The sequence below is a fragment of the Cherax quadricarinatus genome, chromosome 43 (genome assembly GCF_038502225.1).
Source record: "Cherax quadricarinatus isolate ZL_2023a chromosome 43, ASM3850222v1, whole genome shotgun sequence".
NCBI lineage: Eukaryota > Metazoa > Arthropoda > Malacostraca > Decapoda > Parastacidae > Cherax > Cherax quadricarinatus.
The window spans coordinates 28,361,373-28,378,749 of NC_091334.1; the positions used below are offsets into that span (position 1 = coordinate 28,361,373).

The window sequence follows — 17,377 nt, forward strand, 5'->3', positions numbered from 1 at the left end:
TTGAAACATTGCTTTGGTGTACAATTTTTTGAAGTTTGCATTGATCTGTTGGTCCATGAGCTGGAGGAGAGGAGTGGTGTTACAAGGCAAAAACTTCACTGTTACAAAACTCAATTTCTTAGACAATTAGTCTTCCAAGTCTGGAGGATGAGCAGGAGCATTGTCCATTAACAGGAGGCACTGGAGTGGCAATTTCTTATCCAGGAGCTATTTTTTCACACTGGGCCCAAACACTTCATTAAACCATTCCAGGAAAATTTCCCTTGTGACCCATACCCTACTGTTTGTCTTCCACATCACACACAATTTACTCTTGACAACACTGTTTTTCTTGAACACTCTAGGATTTTCAGAGTAATACACCAGTAAAGGCTTCACTTTGAAATCCCCACTAGCATAACCACAAAACAAGAGAATTAGCCTGTCTTTCATAGGCTTGTGTCCTGGGAGTGCCTTTTCCTCCTGTGTGATGCAGGTCCTCTCTGGCATTTGCTTCCAAAAGAGGCCTGTTTCATCACAACTGAACACTTGTTGGGGTTGGAATTTTTCAGACTCTACATAACATTTGAATTCCCACACAAATTTTTTAGCCGCTTGTTTGAACTGGCACCCTCATTGTGCCTTACAACACTGTGTATGCCACTTGGCTTCTTGAAATTTTCAAACCAGCCTTTGCTGGCCTAAAATTCACTTTCATCACCACTTGTTTCAGGCAGTTTCTTTATAAGATCCTCATGCAACTGTCTTGCCTTTTCACAAATAATGGACTGCACAACACTATCTCTTACTAACTCTTTCTCTCTGATCCACACCAACAACAATATCTCCACTTCTTCAATTGTTTGGGATCTCTGTTTGGTTATTGCATGCACCCCTTTTGCAACATCAGCTTCCATGATTTCTTTTCTGTCACAATGGAGCTGATTGTTGATGGCGACTTCCAGTACATCCTGCCGAGTTCAGCAATGCGTATGCCACTATCACATTTTCTTAGGATTTCTTTTTTCAGTTCTATGGTGTTCCTCACTTTCTTTACCAAAGCACTGGCACTAGGAGCTTTCTTTGGGGCCATGGTCGCTTATTTAGCAGTTACAAACGATAAACAAGTGGCAAAAACAATGGATTATTATGAAATGTTTCATATGACCTGGCAGGATATGTTCACTGACCAAGAAACAACGCAACACTGACTGAGAATGCATGTGGGAGGCGGCTTTGTCTGCACACTTGGGACTGGACAGGTTCCATACAATCAACGAAAACGGAGGTAATCGACAAAACCTAAAGCCAAAAATCGACGAAAAAAGTCGGCCAAAACCGAAATCGGAGATAACTAAGATCGACAAAAACAAGGGTCCACTGCAGTGTTGTTTAAGGTATAGAGTAACATCTTAGAAAGGATGCCAAGCTACACTACACTACACCAGGGTACACAAACTATGCTACACTAGAGTACACATACTGTACTACACTAGACTATACTTGGGTACACATACCGTGCTACACTTGGGTACAGGTAGACTCCTGGCCAGCTTAGCATACTCTACATCCATGTGTTTAATAAAGGAAGAGTTGAGAGCCTTGAGGGCCATGTCTCCATCCTCCTCATCAAAGGCTTGAATTAACATCTCCAACGTCTGTACCTGAAAGTTACATCAGTGTTATTACTAGCCATTACAGTGTTTACAATGACTGTACCTGTAAGTAACATCAGTGTTATTACTAGCCATTACAGTGTTTACAATGACTGTACCTGTAAGTAACATCAGTGTTATTACTAGCCATTACAGTGTTTACAATGACTGTACCTGTAAGTTACAATGTTATTACTAGCCATCATCATTACAGTATTTGCTACTACAGGATTACAGCATGAAAACTACAAGAATACAGCACGAAAAATATAAGACTACAGCAGAGATTTATATGGTTGGGAACACTGGTTGCTGAGTGTGGCTCAGTACAGTCAACCAAGACACAGTACACAACACAGGTGGGATGGTTTGAGAAGTGTGGTTAGCAGGGCTCAGATTAGGTTAGGTAAAGTTTGTCAGGTTAGGTTAGGTAAGGTTTGTCAGGTTAGGTTAGGTTAGGTAAGGTTAGGTTCATCAGGTTAGGTAAGGTTAGGTAAGATTCATCAGATTAGGTTAGGTAAGATTCACCAGGTTAGGTTAGGTAAGATAAAATTGGTCAGAAACAGGACAAGTGTTTCCTAATGTGGGTCATAGTCATACAATGACCTGAAACTGGAGCATTTGGTCATCTTAGCTGCAAGATGGAACAAGTGGAAAAACCAAGTTTAGCGAGCTTTACAAAATGATAAAGAAAAATGTAGAGATGTCTGTGGAGAGCAAGGAACAGGAGACACACAAGCTACAGCTGCTGAGGCAAAGATATAGAACCTGGAGGAGGAACTGAAGGAGCTGAAGTGGAAAATGAAGGTGATGAAGGATAGGTGCAAGGAGATGGGAGCAGGAACAGCAACAGTAGACGAGGCGACTGAAGGAAGGGAAGGAGCTAAGAATAACACACTGTACATTTAGGGAATCTTTCATATATGCATAGATTGAAAGCCCTGAACCTTCACTCTCATGAAAGACACAGAATAGCAGGAGACATCACTGAAGTATATACATTGAAGAGGGGTATAAACAAAGGTGATATAAATAAAGTACCAAAGATATCAAATCAAGTAAGACCTAGAAATAATGGATTATAATTAGAAGAAATTTTGATTTAGAAAGGATGTAAGAAAGTACTGGTCTTTAAACAGAGTTGTCGATATGTCGAACAATCTCCCAAGTCATTATAGAAGCTAAAACCTTATTAGCTTTAAAGAGAGATTAGACAAATATAAGAACGGGAAGGGGTGAGTTTGATTAGTACCTCAGGAACTGAAGCAAGGCTAGACAATTAGGTGGGTGGGAAGGGTTGGTTTTGAGAAGGACCTATTTAGTATGGGCCGGCAGGCCTGCCACAGTGTTCCAGGAGGTGCAGGAGAGAAACGAGAAACAGCAAAGGAACTGCACAAATCAGATACAGAAATATGGAAGGAAAGGAAGTGGGGAGAGAGAGAGATCACTGATTATTCACGGGCTTCAGAAGGCTGAAGGATGAGTGATGAAATACAAAGGCAGTGGAAACAAAGATTAATATCACAACAATAAAGGGCAGGGAGAGCAAGTACCAAGTGAAAAGTTTTTAGCAATTTGGGTGGTACTCCCAGCCTCGTGAACCACCAGTACTGACATCAACCCCAGCCTTGTGAACCAACAACAGTACCACCAACAACCCAAACAGTACCACCAACCCCAAACAGTACCACCAACCCCCAAACAGTACCACCGACAACCCCAAACAGTGCCACCAACAATCCCAAAGAGTACCAACAACCCCAAACAGTACCACCATCAACCCAAGCAGTGCCACCATCAACCCAAGCAGTACCACCATCAACCCCAAACAGTACCACCAACAACCCCAAACAGTACCACTATCAACACCAAGCAGTACCAACAATAACTCCAAACAATACCCTATGGCCTGGTGGCTGAAGCTCTCATTTCACACGGTGAGTGTCCGGGTTCAATTCCCAGCAAGGGTAGAAACATTGGGTACGTTTCTTTATACAAGTTGTCTATGTTCACCCATCAATAAAATTGGTACAATAAAATTGGTACCTGGGCATTAATGGACTGGTGTGGGTAGCATCCTGGGACAAAACTAATCTAATTTGCCTGAAAGACTGCATAACAAGCTGCTTTCTATGTAGTACAGTGGAACCTTGGTTTTCATCTCTAATGCATTCCACAGTCTGACGAAAGCCAAATTCGATGAAAACTAAAGCAACATTTCCCATAAGAAATAATGTAAATCCAATTAATCACTTCCAGACACCCAAAAATATTAACAAAAAATGCAGTAGACCGTCGTTTAACATGATATTGTCTTGCACATTGGTTATAGCACGATTGAAGAATTGCAGCAGATTTTTTTTAACAGTTTCACACAAATTTCAAAATAGGGTCCAGAATAAACACTGCAGATATTCCTGGTACTAAAATAACATTTTATCTGTTCATTAGTCAAGTCTCCAGGCCCCTCTTATATTACTCTTGCTTTCCATTTTTAATTCTTATTCGAGAGAGATACATGATAATATACACTTGGAAGGTCCTGGAGGGATTGGTACCAAACTTGCACACGAAAATCACGTCATATGAAAGCAAAAGACTTGGCAGGAGATGCAGCATTCCCCCGATGAAAAGCAGAGGTGCCACGAGTACACTGAGAGACAACACAATAAGTGTCCTTGGCCCATGACTGTTCAATTGCCTCCCAGCATGCTTAAGGGGGATTACCAATAGATGCCTGGCTGTCTTCAAGAAGGCACTGGACAGGCACCTAAAGTCAGCACCTGACCAACTGGGGTTGTGGCTCGTACGTCAGCTTGCGTGCAGCCAGCAGTAACAGCCTGGTTGATCAGACCCTGATCTACCATGAGGCCTGGTCTCAGACCGGGCCGCGGGGGCGTTGACCCCCGAAACCCTCTCCAGATAAACTCCAGATAAACTTCGTAAAATTAGTTTAGCATGTTGCAGGAGGGGAAAAATTTTTGGGCGCGCTGTCGCCCGCAGGGCGAGATGGGCTTCAGCCATCCTCTGCAAGCATCACCCACCCCACCACCCTCCCAGCCGACAGTTTGGTTCATGCATGCGTTGGATGAACCTGTACCAGTAGCTTGCTGTGTTTGTTTAGATACGTATTAATTGCCATAACTTAAATCTGCCAAGCAATCATGGCACCCAGTAGGCATACAAGTGTTGCTGAAAGTTGCAAGAAAAGGTTTAAGCATTTAAGTCTTGGAATTAACGAAGAAAATAGAGATATCAGACAAGAGATAGCCTGTAGTCGGAATGATGCGCCATTTTGTACACAAAAAGAATGAGGCAAATATGAGTTTGTGTGATGACTGACTGACTGACCAACTGACTTACTGACTGACTTGACTGACTGACTTGACTGACTTGACTGACTGACATACCGAATGACTTGACTGACTGACATACCGAATGACTTGACTTACTGAATGACTTGACTGACTGACTGAATGACTTGACTGATTTTACAAACCACTACTGTATAGCTCAATACAAGTGGCTGACCTACCTCCTCATGTTCACAGTAGGTGCCCCACTCTCTGAAGGCTTTTTCGGCAGCTACTGGGTCACCCCGGGCCAGCTGTACCAACACCAGTGCCACTGTTAACCTTCCTATGGCAGCTGTAATGTTAGGATAACAATCACACTCTTACAACATAATGAGAGTCTTACAAGATAAGTTAAAACAAGGGTTTTACAAGTTAAAACAAGATAACAAGGTATTACAAGATAAGTTAAAACAAGTTAAAATAAGATAACAAGGGGTTTAACAGGATAACAAGGGTTGCAACTTATATCTATCCTGTGCATGGTAGTCACTAGTTTACTGTGCACCTTACATCTATCTTGAGGATGGTAGTGGCTAGTTTACTGACCACCTCACATCTATCCTGTGGATGACAGTGGCTAGTTTATTGTGCACCTCATATATCCTGGGGATGGTAGTGGCTAGTTTACTGTACACCTCACATCTATCCTGTGGATGATAGTGGCTAGTTATAGTGTTAGGATAACCTAAGATAACACCATAGTGATAACTTACGGTTATTTTCACCAGCCTGATGGAAGCAAATCTCTCTCCTGATGGCGTCAGTGGCAGCGTCGTATCTGTAAGATAACACCGAGATAGCACTGAGATAACACCCAGATAACACTAAGACAACACCAAGATAAAGACAACACCAGGATAACATAAAGATAACACAATAATAAAGATAAAACTGTCACAAAGTTAACACTAAGATAACATGAAGATAAAAGATGAAGATAACAAAGATAACACTAAGGTAATACTAAAACACTAACACAGTAACAAAGATATCACAAATGTAACACTAAGAGCACAAAGATAACACAAAGATAACACACAAGTAAAACAATGATAATGCAAAAAAAACATTAAAATACACAAAGATAACACAAAAATAAAAAGATAACACTAAGATAGCAGAGGTGTATAACCTGGCAGTCTTCATTCTCTATAATAATATTAATAATACAGAACAAGAAGACTTCTACATCTTAAAGAAGACACTATAACATGATAAAGAAGACACATGATAAAGAATACAAAGAAGACAACATAATAAAGAAGAGACTTACTTCTGCAGCTTAACATTAAGACGGGAGACTCTGCTCTGGTACTCTGCTGCTTGTCGTGGTCTGTCTTCTGTCTACACACAAACACACCAATATTAGTCATCTTAGTTATCTTGGATTATCTTGGGTTATACAGTCAACACATACTTAAAGAAGAATGAAAGATAAGCATACAGTAGTGTGCAAATTAACTGCAACAGGAGTAAATTTTGGGATTATCTTATAATATGATTTAGTCTCCGGCTTAATTAATGTAGTTTGGGCTCTTTTCTTTTCAGAACAGTTTGCTACTGACTTCTAGCAACCATCCAGATGTGGTGTTACCCTGCAACTCTTATCAGTGCTACAACAGCTGTTGTTCTGTAAGGCTATTCCTGCAAGCATGTTCCATGAGTAAATGTGGTTTTGCCAAATTCTCCCCTTCAATTCATGATTACTGCTGAAATTTGTGATAGATGTTACACCTAAGAGGTGTGCAAGTTTTGTAGCTCCTAGAAAACATGCTGATTCGAGTATTAGACAGATCCCCGAAAATTTGAGCCTAGCAAAGTCAACTGTTGGTCGAATTCTGAAGAGAGCTGATGACACTGGAGATTGTGAAGCGTTGCGTCGAGGAAGATGTGGAAAAAATGAAAGACAACACCTCATGATGACATAGTTATCATAAAAAATATTGTGAAGGATCCCAAGAAAACCATCTGACTTCAGCTGGCATAAATGTCAATTCTTCAAATGTTTGATGAAGGCTCCTTGAAGTTGACAGAACTGCCAGAAAGCCAATAAAAAAACAATTATTGACTGCAGCTATGAATAAAAAACAGCTTCGGCGAGCACTCGATCATAAGGGATGGATGAGAGATGAATGGAGAAAAGTCATACAGCGGAACCTCAGCTTACGAATTTAATCCGTTCCATGGACTTATTCATATCCCGAATTGCTTGTATGCTGGGTCAATTTTCCTCATTTAAATTAACTGAAATGCAATTAATTCGTTCCAGCTGAATTCCTGTTCTCAGGAGGTATGACAAAATAACCCTATTATCAACTCTACAGCTTATTTATCTGTCACAATTCATCTAATATGACATAATAAACAATATAAATAAAATAGAAATCTGATTTACACTCTAGAATGAATAAAATGTCATTATGTGGACAGCAGAGGGAGGAGGATTGTGGTCGCGAGAGTGGTCAAGCATTTCTGCTATGAAAACGTCAGAGGTGTTATTATAAGAGAATTATTATTATAATCAAGGGGGAAGCACTAAACCTGTAGGATTATACAGCGCCTGGGAGTGGGGGGGATGTTGAAGGCATTCAGGCTTAATTCGGGGAACTGGAGCACAGATCTAATTCCCTAAATCAAGAGCCCCTCACCAACATCAAGGAACCTTCCCTGAGGGGTATTATAAGAGAAAACAGAGTTTGTGAGGCTAACTAAATTAGATCTGGTGTACATACAACATTTACATACCTTGGAGAAGAAATGCAGAGCAGCAAATCCTGTCAGGAGTTCACACTTTTCTTAAGAACTGCTATGTACAATTTTTATGTTTATCTCAGTACACTATGTACCTCCTGTGAGCTGTTTCTCCATCAACCGTGTCAACAGCAGCTTTTCCATCTTTTCCTTGACAGAGGTCCACTGCTTAGAAATTACTGTAATGCCCTTTGCTGGCACTATAGCCTTTATAGACTCCTTCTGCTTTAGTACTGCACATATATAAGAGGGGCTATGCATGTATGTACTCACTCACCAAGTCCTCAACCCTTGTACTTAGTCTGTGCTTATTAATGATTTCTTGCTTTAATTCCATGTAAATCATCCTCTTTCTCTTCTCGGCACTGTCCTTTGCACTTGCTTTCTTAGGACCCATGGTTAGAAGAAATCTAGCGAATTAACTGCATGAAACTTAAGGAAATCACGAGAATTCCTTGCACCACGAGAGTAGCTCCATAAGCACATGTGCACTGGTGACCATTGTTCTGATACACTGCTATCTGGTGATGGTGTTGTCAAACTAAATTATACGCAGTACGTACATAGTATTACTATTATATTATTGTACTATTACATATTATTGTATTATTATTATTATATAGTATTAGAGTTATTTTATTATACGTAATTATGTATTATCATTAATAGTACGTACATATTATAATAATAATTATTATTAATTTAGGGGCCTGGAGCACAGGTCCAATTCCCTAGATCAAGAGCCCCTCACCACATTATTATTATTATTAATCATCATCATCATCATCATCATCATCATCATCATCATCATCATCATCATCATCATCATCATCATCATCATCATCATCATCATCATCATCATCATCATCATCATCATCATCATCATCATCATCATCATCATCATCATCATCATCATCATCATCATCATCATCATCATCATCATCATCATCATCATCATCATCATCATCATCATCATCATCATCATCATCATCATCATCATCATCATCATCATCATCATCATCATCATCATCATCATCATCATCATCATCATCATCATCATCATCATCATCATCATCATCATCATCATCATCATCATCATCATCATCATCATCATCATCATCACAGGGATGTGTAATGTCACCATGGTTGTTTAATATATTTATAGACGGGGTTGTAAAAGAAGTAAATGCTAGGGTGTTGGGGAGAGGGGTGGGATTAAATTATGGGGAATCAAATACAAAATGGGAATTGATACAGTTACTTTTTGCTGATGATACTGTGCTTATGGGAGATTCTAAAGAAAAATTGCAAAGGTTAGTGGATGAGTTTGGGAGTGTGTGTAAAGGTAGAAAGTTGAAAGTGAACATAGAAAAGAGTAAGGTGATGAGGGTATCAAATGATTTAAAGAAAAACTGGATATTAAATTGGGGAGGAGGAGTATGGAAGAAGTGAATGTTTTCAGATACTTGGGAGTTGACGTGTCGGCGGATGGATTTATGAAGGATGAGGTTAATCATAGAATTGATGAGGGGAAAAAAAGTGAGTGGTGCATTGAGGTATATGTGGAGTCAAAAAATGTTATCTATAGAGGCAAAGAAGGGAATGTATGAAAGTATAGTAGTACCAACACTCTTATATGGGTGTGAAGCTTGGGTTGTGAATGCAGCAGCAAGGAGGCGGTTGGAGGCAGTGGAGATGTCCTGTCTAAGGGCAATGTGTGGTGTAAATATTATGCAGAAAATTCGGAGTGTGGAAATTAGGAGAAGGTGTGGAGTTAATAAAAGTATTAGTCAGAGGGCAGAAGAGAGGTTGTTGAGGTGGTTTGGTCATTTAGAGAGAATGGATCAAAGTAGAATGACATGGAGAGCATTTAAATCTGTAGGAGAAGGAAGGCGGGGTAGGGGTCGTCCTCGAAAAGGTTGGAAGGAAGGGGTAAGGGAGGTTTTGTGGGCGAGGGGCTTGGACTTCCAGCAGGCGTGCATGAGCGTGTTCGATAAGAGTGAATGGAGAAGAATGGTATTTGGGACCTGACGATCTGTTGGAGTGTGAGCAGGGTAATATTTAGTGAAGGGATTCAGGGAAACCAGTTATTTTTATATAGCCAGACTTGAGTCCTGGAAATGGGAAGTACAATGCCTGCACTCTAAAGGAGGGGTTTCGGGATATTAGCAGTTTGGAGGGATATGTTGTGTATCTTTATACGTATATGCTTCTAAACTATTGTGTTCTGAGCACCTCTGCAAAAACAGTGATTATGTGTGAGTGAGGTGAAAGTGTTGAATGATGATGAAAGTATTTTCTTTTTTGGGGGATTTTCTTTCTTTTTGGGTCACCCTGCCTCAATGGGAGATGGCCGACTTGTTGAAAAAAAAAAAAAAATCATCATAATAATAATACAATAGTAATATTAATAACAGTAAAGATAAACTTCAAAAGGCTGCCAGTAGTTGGCACCACCATCAACAAAACATTGGTAACCACTATTAGTACACTTTTCACCTGTCTAGGTTTTAGTAGTCTATTAGTATTATGTTAAGTCTGCCCAAAATGCCTTGGCATGATGGTGGCTTTCTTTGCTCCAATCATATTTTGATATGTAAACACACACTGTAACATTTGGAAATAAATAAATATTTACTTATTTATTTAAGGAACCTTCCTTGAAGGGGAAGTTCGCGTCCTGAAATTTCATTTATATCCAGAAGCAAAAAGTCGACCGAACGACGGTTCGTATCCTGAAAAATTCGCATGGTGGGGCGTTTGTAAGCCGAGGTTCCACTGTATATTCAGGTGTGGCGCATTCTGAAGTACACAGATACAAATCAGAGGTAGTGAAGTACATATGGGTATGGATCAGTGGTATTGAGAGGGAGCAAAGGCGAACCACTTAGAAATGGATATATTCAACAAGCACCAAAACACCAACCTAAGATGTTTTGGGGAAGTTTTACTGCAAAAGGCCCTTGACAGCTTTTTATTGTTGAGGGAATGATGAACAGTGACAAATACATTGCAATCCTTTCAACTCATTTGCTTCCCATTGTGGACAGAGACTTTCCTGATGGAGAAGGCATTTTCCAGCAGGATCTTGCTCCATACCACACCTCCAGAAAAATGCTAACATTCTTCGAAGAGAGTGGGTTAAGCATTCTAAACTGGCTGGGAAACTCTCGTGACCTCAACCCAACTGAGAATCTATGGGCAATAACCAAACATAGGATTGTGAAACAGGACTGTTCAACTGTGAAGAAGCTAACTGCTACTGTTATTAGGACCTGGTACTACAACAAAGAACTTGCCAAAATGTATTCAACATTGGTCAATTCTATATAACAGGGTACAGCAATGTTTATGAAAGCAAAGAATAGTCATATCTCTTATTAAATCATTATCTGTCATATCATTCCCACGTATTTTTCAAATAAATATTTTCTCAATTAATTGTCTTATTTCATCATAGTCCCAATTAATATACACACCACTTTACTTATGAACTAAACACACACACACACACACACACACACACACACACACACACACACACACACACACACACACACACACGCACGCGCGCACGCACGCACGCACGCACGCACGCACGCACGCACGCACACACACAAACCACAAAGAAATGTTGAGGGAAATCGGCCTGACGACACTGGAGGCCAGGAGGGTCAGGGGAGACATGATAACGACATATAAAATACTGTGCGGAATAGACAAGGTGGACAAAGACGAGATGTTCCAGAGATGGGACACAGACACAAGAGGTCACAAATGGAAGTTGAAGACTCAGATGAATCAAAGGGATGTTAGGAAATATTTCTTCAGTCAGAGTAGTCAGGCCGTGGAAGAGCCTAGAAAGTGACGTAGTGGAGGCGGGAACCATACATAGTTTCAAGGCGAGGTTTAATAAAGCTCATGGAGCAGGGAGAGAGGACCTAGTAGCAATCAGTGAAGAAGCGGGGCCAGGAGCTATGATTCGACCCCTGCAACCACAAATAGGCGAGTACAAATAGGTGAGTACACACACATACACGCACACACACCACTTTACTTATGAACTACACACACACACACACTTTATACACTGTGTACGTCAGGCCCATACTAGAGTACGCAGCACCAGTTTGGAACCCACACCTGGTCAAACAGGTCAAGAAATTAGAGAAAGTGCAAAGGTTTGCAACAAGGCTAGTTCCAGAGCTAAGGGGAATGTCCTATGAAGAAAGGTTAAGGGAAAGCGGTCTGACAACACTGAAGGACAGGAGGGTCAGGGGAGACATGATAACGACATACAAAATACTACGTGGAATAGACAAGGTGGACAGAGACAGGATGTTCCAGAGATGGGACACAGAAACAAGGGGTCACAATTGGAAGCTGAAGGCTCAGATGAGTCAAAGGGATGTTAGGAAGTATTTCTTCAGTCATAGAGTAGTTAAGAAGTGGAATAGTCTGGCAAGCGATGTAGTGGAGGCAGGGACTATACATAGTTTTAAGACGAGGTATGATAATGCTCATGGAGCAGGGGAAGAGAGGACCTAGTAGTGGTCGGTGAAGAGGCAGGGCCAGGAGCTGAGTCTCAACCCCTGCAACCACAATTAGGTGAGTACAACCACTTTACCTATGAACTGCACACACACACACACACATATACACATACACATACACATACACATACACACACACACACACACACACATACACCTAGGTGGCCAAAGACTGCAAACCTCACTCAAGGAGAAAGATCTTGGGGTGAGTATAACACCGAGCATGTCTCCGGAAGCACACATCAATCAGATAACTGCTGCAGCATATGGGCGCCTGGCAAACCTGAGAACAGCATTCCGATACCTTAGTAAGGAATCATTCAAGACACTGTACACCGTGTATGTCAGGCCCATACTGGAGTATGCAGCACCTGTTTGGAACCCGCACTTGATAAAGCACGTCAAGAAACTAGAGAAAGTACAAAGGTTTGCGACAAGGTTAGTTCCGGAGCTAAGGGGAATGTCCTATGAGGAAAGATTAAGGGAAATCGGCCTGACCACACTGGAGGACAGGAGGGTCAGGGGAGACATGATAACGACATATAAAATACTGCGTGGAATAGACAAGGTGGACAAAGACAGGATGTTCCAGGGAGGGGACACAGAAACACGAGGCCACAATTGGAAGTTGAAGACACAAATGAGTCAGAGAGATAGTAGGAAGTATTTCTTCAGTCATAGAGTTGTAAGGCAGTGGAATAGCCTAGAAAATGACGTAGTGGAGGCAGGAACCATACACAGTTTTAAGATGAGGTTTGATAAAGCTCATGGAGCGGGGAGAGAGAGGGCCTAGTAGCAACCGGTGAAGAGGCGGGGCCAGGAGCTAGGACTCGACCCCTGCAACCACAAATAGGTGAGTACAAATAGGTGAGTACACCTCAGAACAGCTTTCCGACATCTTAATAAGGAATCATTCAGGACCCTGTACACCATGTACGTTAGGCCCATATTGGAGTATGCGGCACCGGTTTGGAACCCACACCTAGCCAAGCACGTAAAGAAACTAGAGAAAGTGCAAAGGTTTGCAACAAGACTAGTCCCAGAGCTAAGAGGTATGTCCTACGAGGAGAGGTTAAGGGAAATCAACCTGACGACACTGGAGGACAGGAGAGATAGGGGGGACATGATAACGACATACAAAACACTGAGAGGAATTGACAAGGTGGACAAAGACAGGATGTTCCAGAGATGTGACACAGCAACACGGGGACACAGTTGGAAGTTGAAGATGCAGATGAATCACAGGGATGTTAGGAAGTATTTCTTCAGCCACAGAGTAGTCAGTAAGTGGAATAGTTTGGGAAGCGATGTAGTGGAGGCAGGATCCATACATAGCTTTAAGCAGAGGTATGATAAAGCTCACGGCTCAGGGAGAGTGACCTAGTAGCGATCAGTGAAGAGGCGGGGCCAGGAGCTCGGACTCGACCCCCGCAACCTCAACTAGGTGAGTACAACTAGGTGAGTACACACACACACACACACACACACACACACACACACACACACACACACACACCCACCCACCCACCCAACCACCCACCCAACCACCCACACCCAACCACCCACACCCACCCACCCACACCCACCCACCCACCCCTGCAACCACAATTAGGCGAGTACAATTAGGTGAGTACAATTAGGTGAGTACAATTAGGTGAGTACACACAATATTCATGGAAGGCAAATCCTGTGTCACAAACCTTCTGGAGTTTTATGATAAAGTAACAGAAGACATGAGAGAGAAGGGTGGGTTGAGTGCATTTTCTTGGACTGCAAGGCCTTCAGCACAGTTCCTCACGAGAGATTAGTGCAGAAGCTAGAGGATCAGGTGCGTATAACAGGAAAGGCACTTCAATGGATCAGAGAATACCTGACACGGAGGCAACAACGAGTCATAGAACGTGATGAGGTATCACAGTGGGCGCCTGTGACAAACGGGGTCCCACAGGGGTCAGTCCTAGGACCTGTACTATTTTAGGTATATGTGAATGACATGATGGAAGGGATAGACTCAGAAGTGTCCCTGTTCACAGTTGATGTGAAGTTAATGAGGGGAATCAAATCAGATGAGGATCAGGCAGGACCTGAGAGAGACCTGGACAGGCTGGTCCAGTAACTGGCTTCTCGAATTTAACCCCGCCAAATGCAAAGGTTTTGTGGGCGAGGGGCCTGGACTTCCAGCAAGCATGCATGAGCATGTTAGATAGGAGTGAATGGAGACGAATGGTATTTGGGACCTGACGAGCTGTTGGAGTGTGAGCAGGGTAATATTTAGTGAAGGGATTCAGGGAAACCGGTTATTTTTATATGGCCGGACTTGAGTACTGGAAATGGGAAGTACAATGCCTGCACTTTAAAGGAGGGTTTTGGGTATTGGAAGTTTGGAGGGATATATTGTGTATCTTTATACGTACAGGTACCATCCGACTTACGACCGAGTTCGGTTCCGACCAACTGGTCGTAAGTCGAAATGAACCTAAGTCGAACCTTACTACTGAATATCAACATCACATTTTTGTAATGACTTTATTTTATTGTTTTATTTTGGTATTTCATTTTTTACTTTATTTTTTATGCTGTTAGTACTTAATTTTATACTGTAAGGTTTAGGATAAACACTGTGTACAACACAAACAGTTGTTTATTTCCCAGAAATTTGGCATAGAAAACACGGTCGTAAGTCGAATGGTCGTATGTCGAGCAGGTCGTAAGTCGGATGGTAGGTGTATAATCTTCTAAACTGTTGTGTTCTGGGCACCTCTGCAAAAACAGTGATTATGTATGAGTGAGGTGAAAGTGATGAATGATTATGAAAGTATTTTCTTTTTGTGGATTTTCTTTCTTTTTGGGTCACCCTGCCTCAGTGGGAGACGGCCAACTTGTTAAAAAAAAAATGCAAAGTCATGAAGATCAGGGAAGGGCAAAGAAGACTGCAGAGTATAGGCTAGGTGGCCAAAGACTGCAAATCTCACTCAAGGAGAAAGATCTTGGGGCGAGTATAACACCGAGCACATCTCTGGAAGCATACATCAACCAGATAACTGCTGCAGCATATGGGCGTCTGGAAAACCTGAGAATAGCGTTCCGATACCTTAGTAAGGAATCATTCAAGACACTGTACAGCGTGTACGTCAGGCCCATACTGGAGTATGCAGAACCAGTTTGGAACCCACACTTGATCAAGCACATCAAGAAAATAGAGAAAGCGAAAAGGTTTGCAACAAGGTTAGTTCCAGAACTAAGGGGAATGTCCTACAAAGAAAAGTTAAGGGAAATCAGCCTGACGACACTGAAGGACTGGAGGGCTAGGGGAGACATGAAAACGACATACAAAATGCTGCATGGAACAGACAAGGCGGACAGACAGGATGTTCCAGAGAAGGGTGCTGTATAGTCCTTGTGGCTTAGCGCTTCTTTTTGATTATAATAATAATCCAGAGAAGGGACACAGAAACAAGGGGTCACACTGGGAAGCTGAAGATTCAGATGAGTCAAAGAGATGGTAGGAAGTAATTCTTTAGTCATAGTCAGGAAGTGGAATAGTCTAGCAAGTGAGGTAGTGAAGGCAGGAACTATGCACAGCTTTAAGACGAGGTATGATAAAGCTCATGGAGCAGGGAGAGAGGACCTAGTAGCGTTCAGTGAAAACGCGGGGCCAAGAGCTGAGTCTCGACCCCTGCAACCACAATTAGGCGAGTACAATTAGGTGAGTACACACACACACACACACACACACACGCACACACACGCACACACACACACACACACACACACATGCACACACACACACACACACACACACACACACACACACACACACACACACACACACACACACACACACACACACACACACACACACACACAACACACACACAACACACACACAACACACACACAACACACACACAACACACACACACAACACACACACACACACACACACACACACACACACACACACACACACAACACACACACAACACACACACAACACACACACAACACACACACAACACACACACAACACACACACAACACACACAACACACACACACCACTCACCATAACAATATCCACAGCATGCTCATACATGTGTAGAGCTTTCTCAGGCAGATGATTCTCAATGATCTTGGCAGTCTTGTCTAGCGTGAGAGCAGCAGTATCCGGGATGCCATGTTCCTGATACATACATGCTGAACGCTCAGCCAACTTGAAGATGGACTCCATGTCTCCCAGCTCCTTGCTTATTAGTGCTGCTTGTTCTAGACACCTAGAAACACATACCACTGTTAGTGATGTTCTACAATGTTTCTATATATCTAGAAACACATACCATTGTTAGTGACACTTAGATGATTGTTCTAGATGTCTAGGAAGCCAGAGCTGTTCTATGGAGGAGCTTTATAGGAGAAATGACTGTATATACTGACCACTCAATAACCCACTAATGATCACTAGAGTACAATACAGTAACGTATTAGTGTACAACACTAATATACTTACTTTCCTGCTGAAAAGAATCTGATATATAATTAAGGAATATCCTGTAATATTACTGTACGTCTCACCTCCAGAACTGTAACATCCTCACCCATCCTTCATAGTACAGACACTGTACTTCCCACCTACAGAACTGTAACATCCTCACCCATCCTTCATAGTACAGACACTGTACTTCCCACCTCCAGAACTGTAACATCCTCACCCATCCTTCAGAGTACAAACACGGTACTTCCCACCTCCAGAACTGTAACATCCTCACCCATCCTTCATAGTACAGACACTGTACTTCCCACCTCCAGAACTGTACCAGCCTCACCCATCCTTCAGAGTACAGACACTGTACTTCTCATCTCCAGAACTTTAACATTCTCACCCATCCTTCAGAGTACAGACACTGTACTTCCCACCTCCAGAATGGTAACATTCTCACCCATCCTTCAGAGTACAGATACTGTACTTCCCACCTCCAGAACTGTAACATCCTCACCCATCCTTCATAGTACAGACACTGTACTTCCCACCTCCAGAACTGTAACATCCTCACCCATCCTTCATAGTACACACACTGTACTTCCCA

At 42.1% G+C, this 17,377-nt stretch overlaps 1 protein-coding gene across 1 annotated transcript in view; it reads right to left on the bottom strand.

Annotated features, from left to right (window-relative positions):
* Positions 1-17,377, bottom strand: part of gammaSnap1 (gamma Soluble NSF attachment protein 1) — a 68,131-nt gene that overhangs the window by 30,247 nt on the left and 20,507 nt on the right. The window contains exons 4-9 of the mRNA XM_053784158.2: positions 16,801-16,818; positions 16,360-16,567; positions 6,264-6,334; positions 5,704-5,768; positions 5,170-5,282; positions 1,497-1,643 (exon numbers count right to left, since the gene is read on the bottom strand). Of these exons, the coding sequence (XP_053640133.1) occupies positions 1,497-1,643; positions 5,170-5,282; positions 5,704-5,768; positions 6,264-6,334; positions 16,360-16,567; positions 16,801-16,818 (622 nt within the window). The remainder of the gene's footprint in view (positions 1-1,496; positions 1,644-5,169; positions 5,283-5,703; positions 5,769-6,263; positions 6,335-16,359; positions 16,568-16,800; positions 16,819-17,377) is intronic.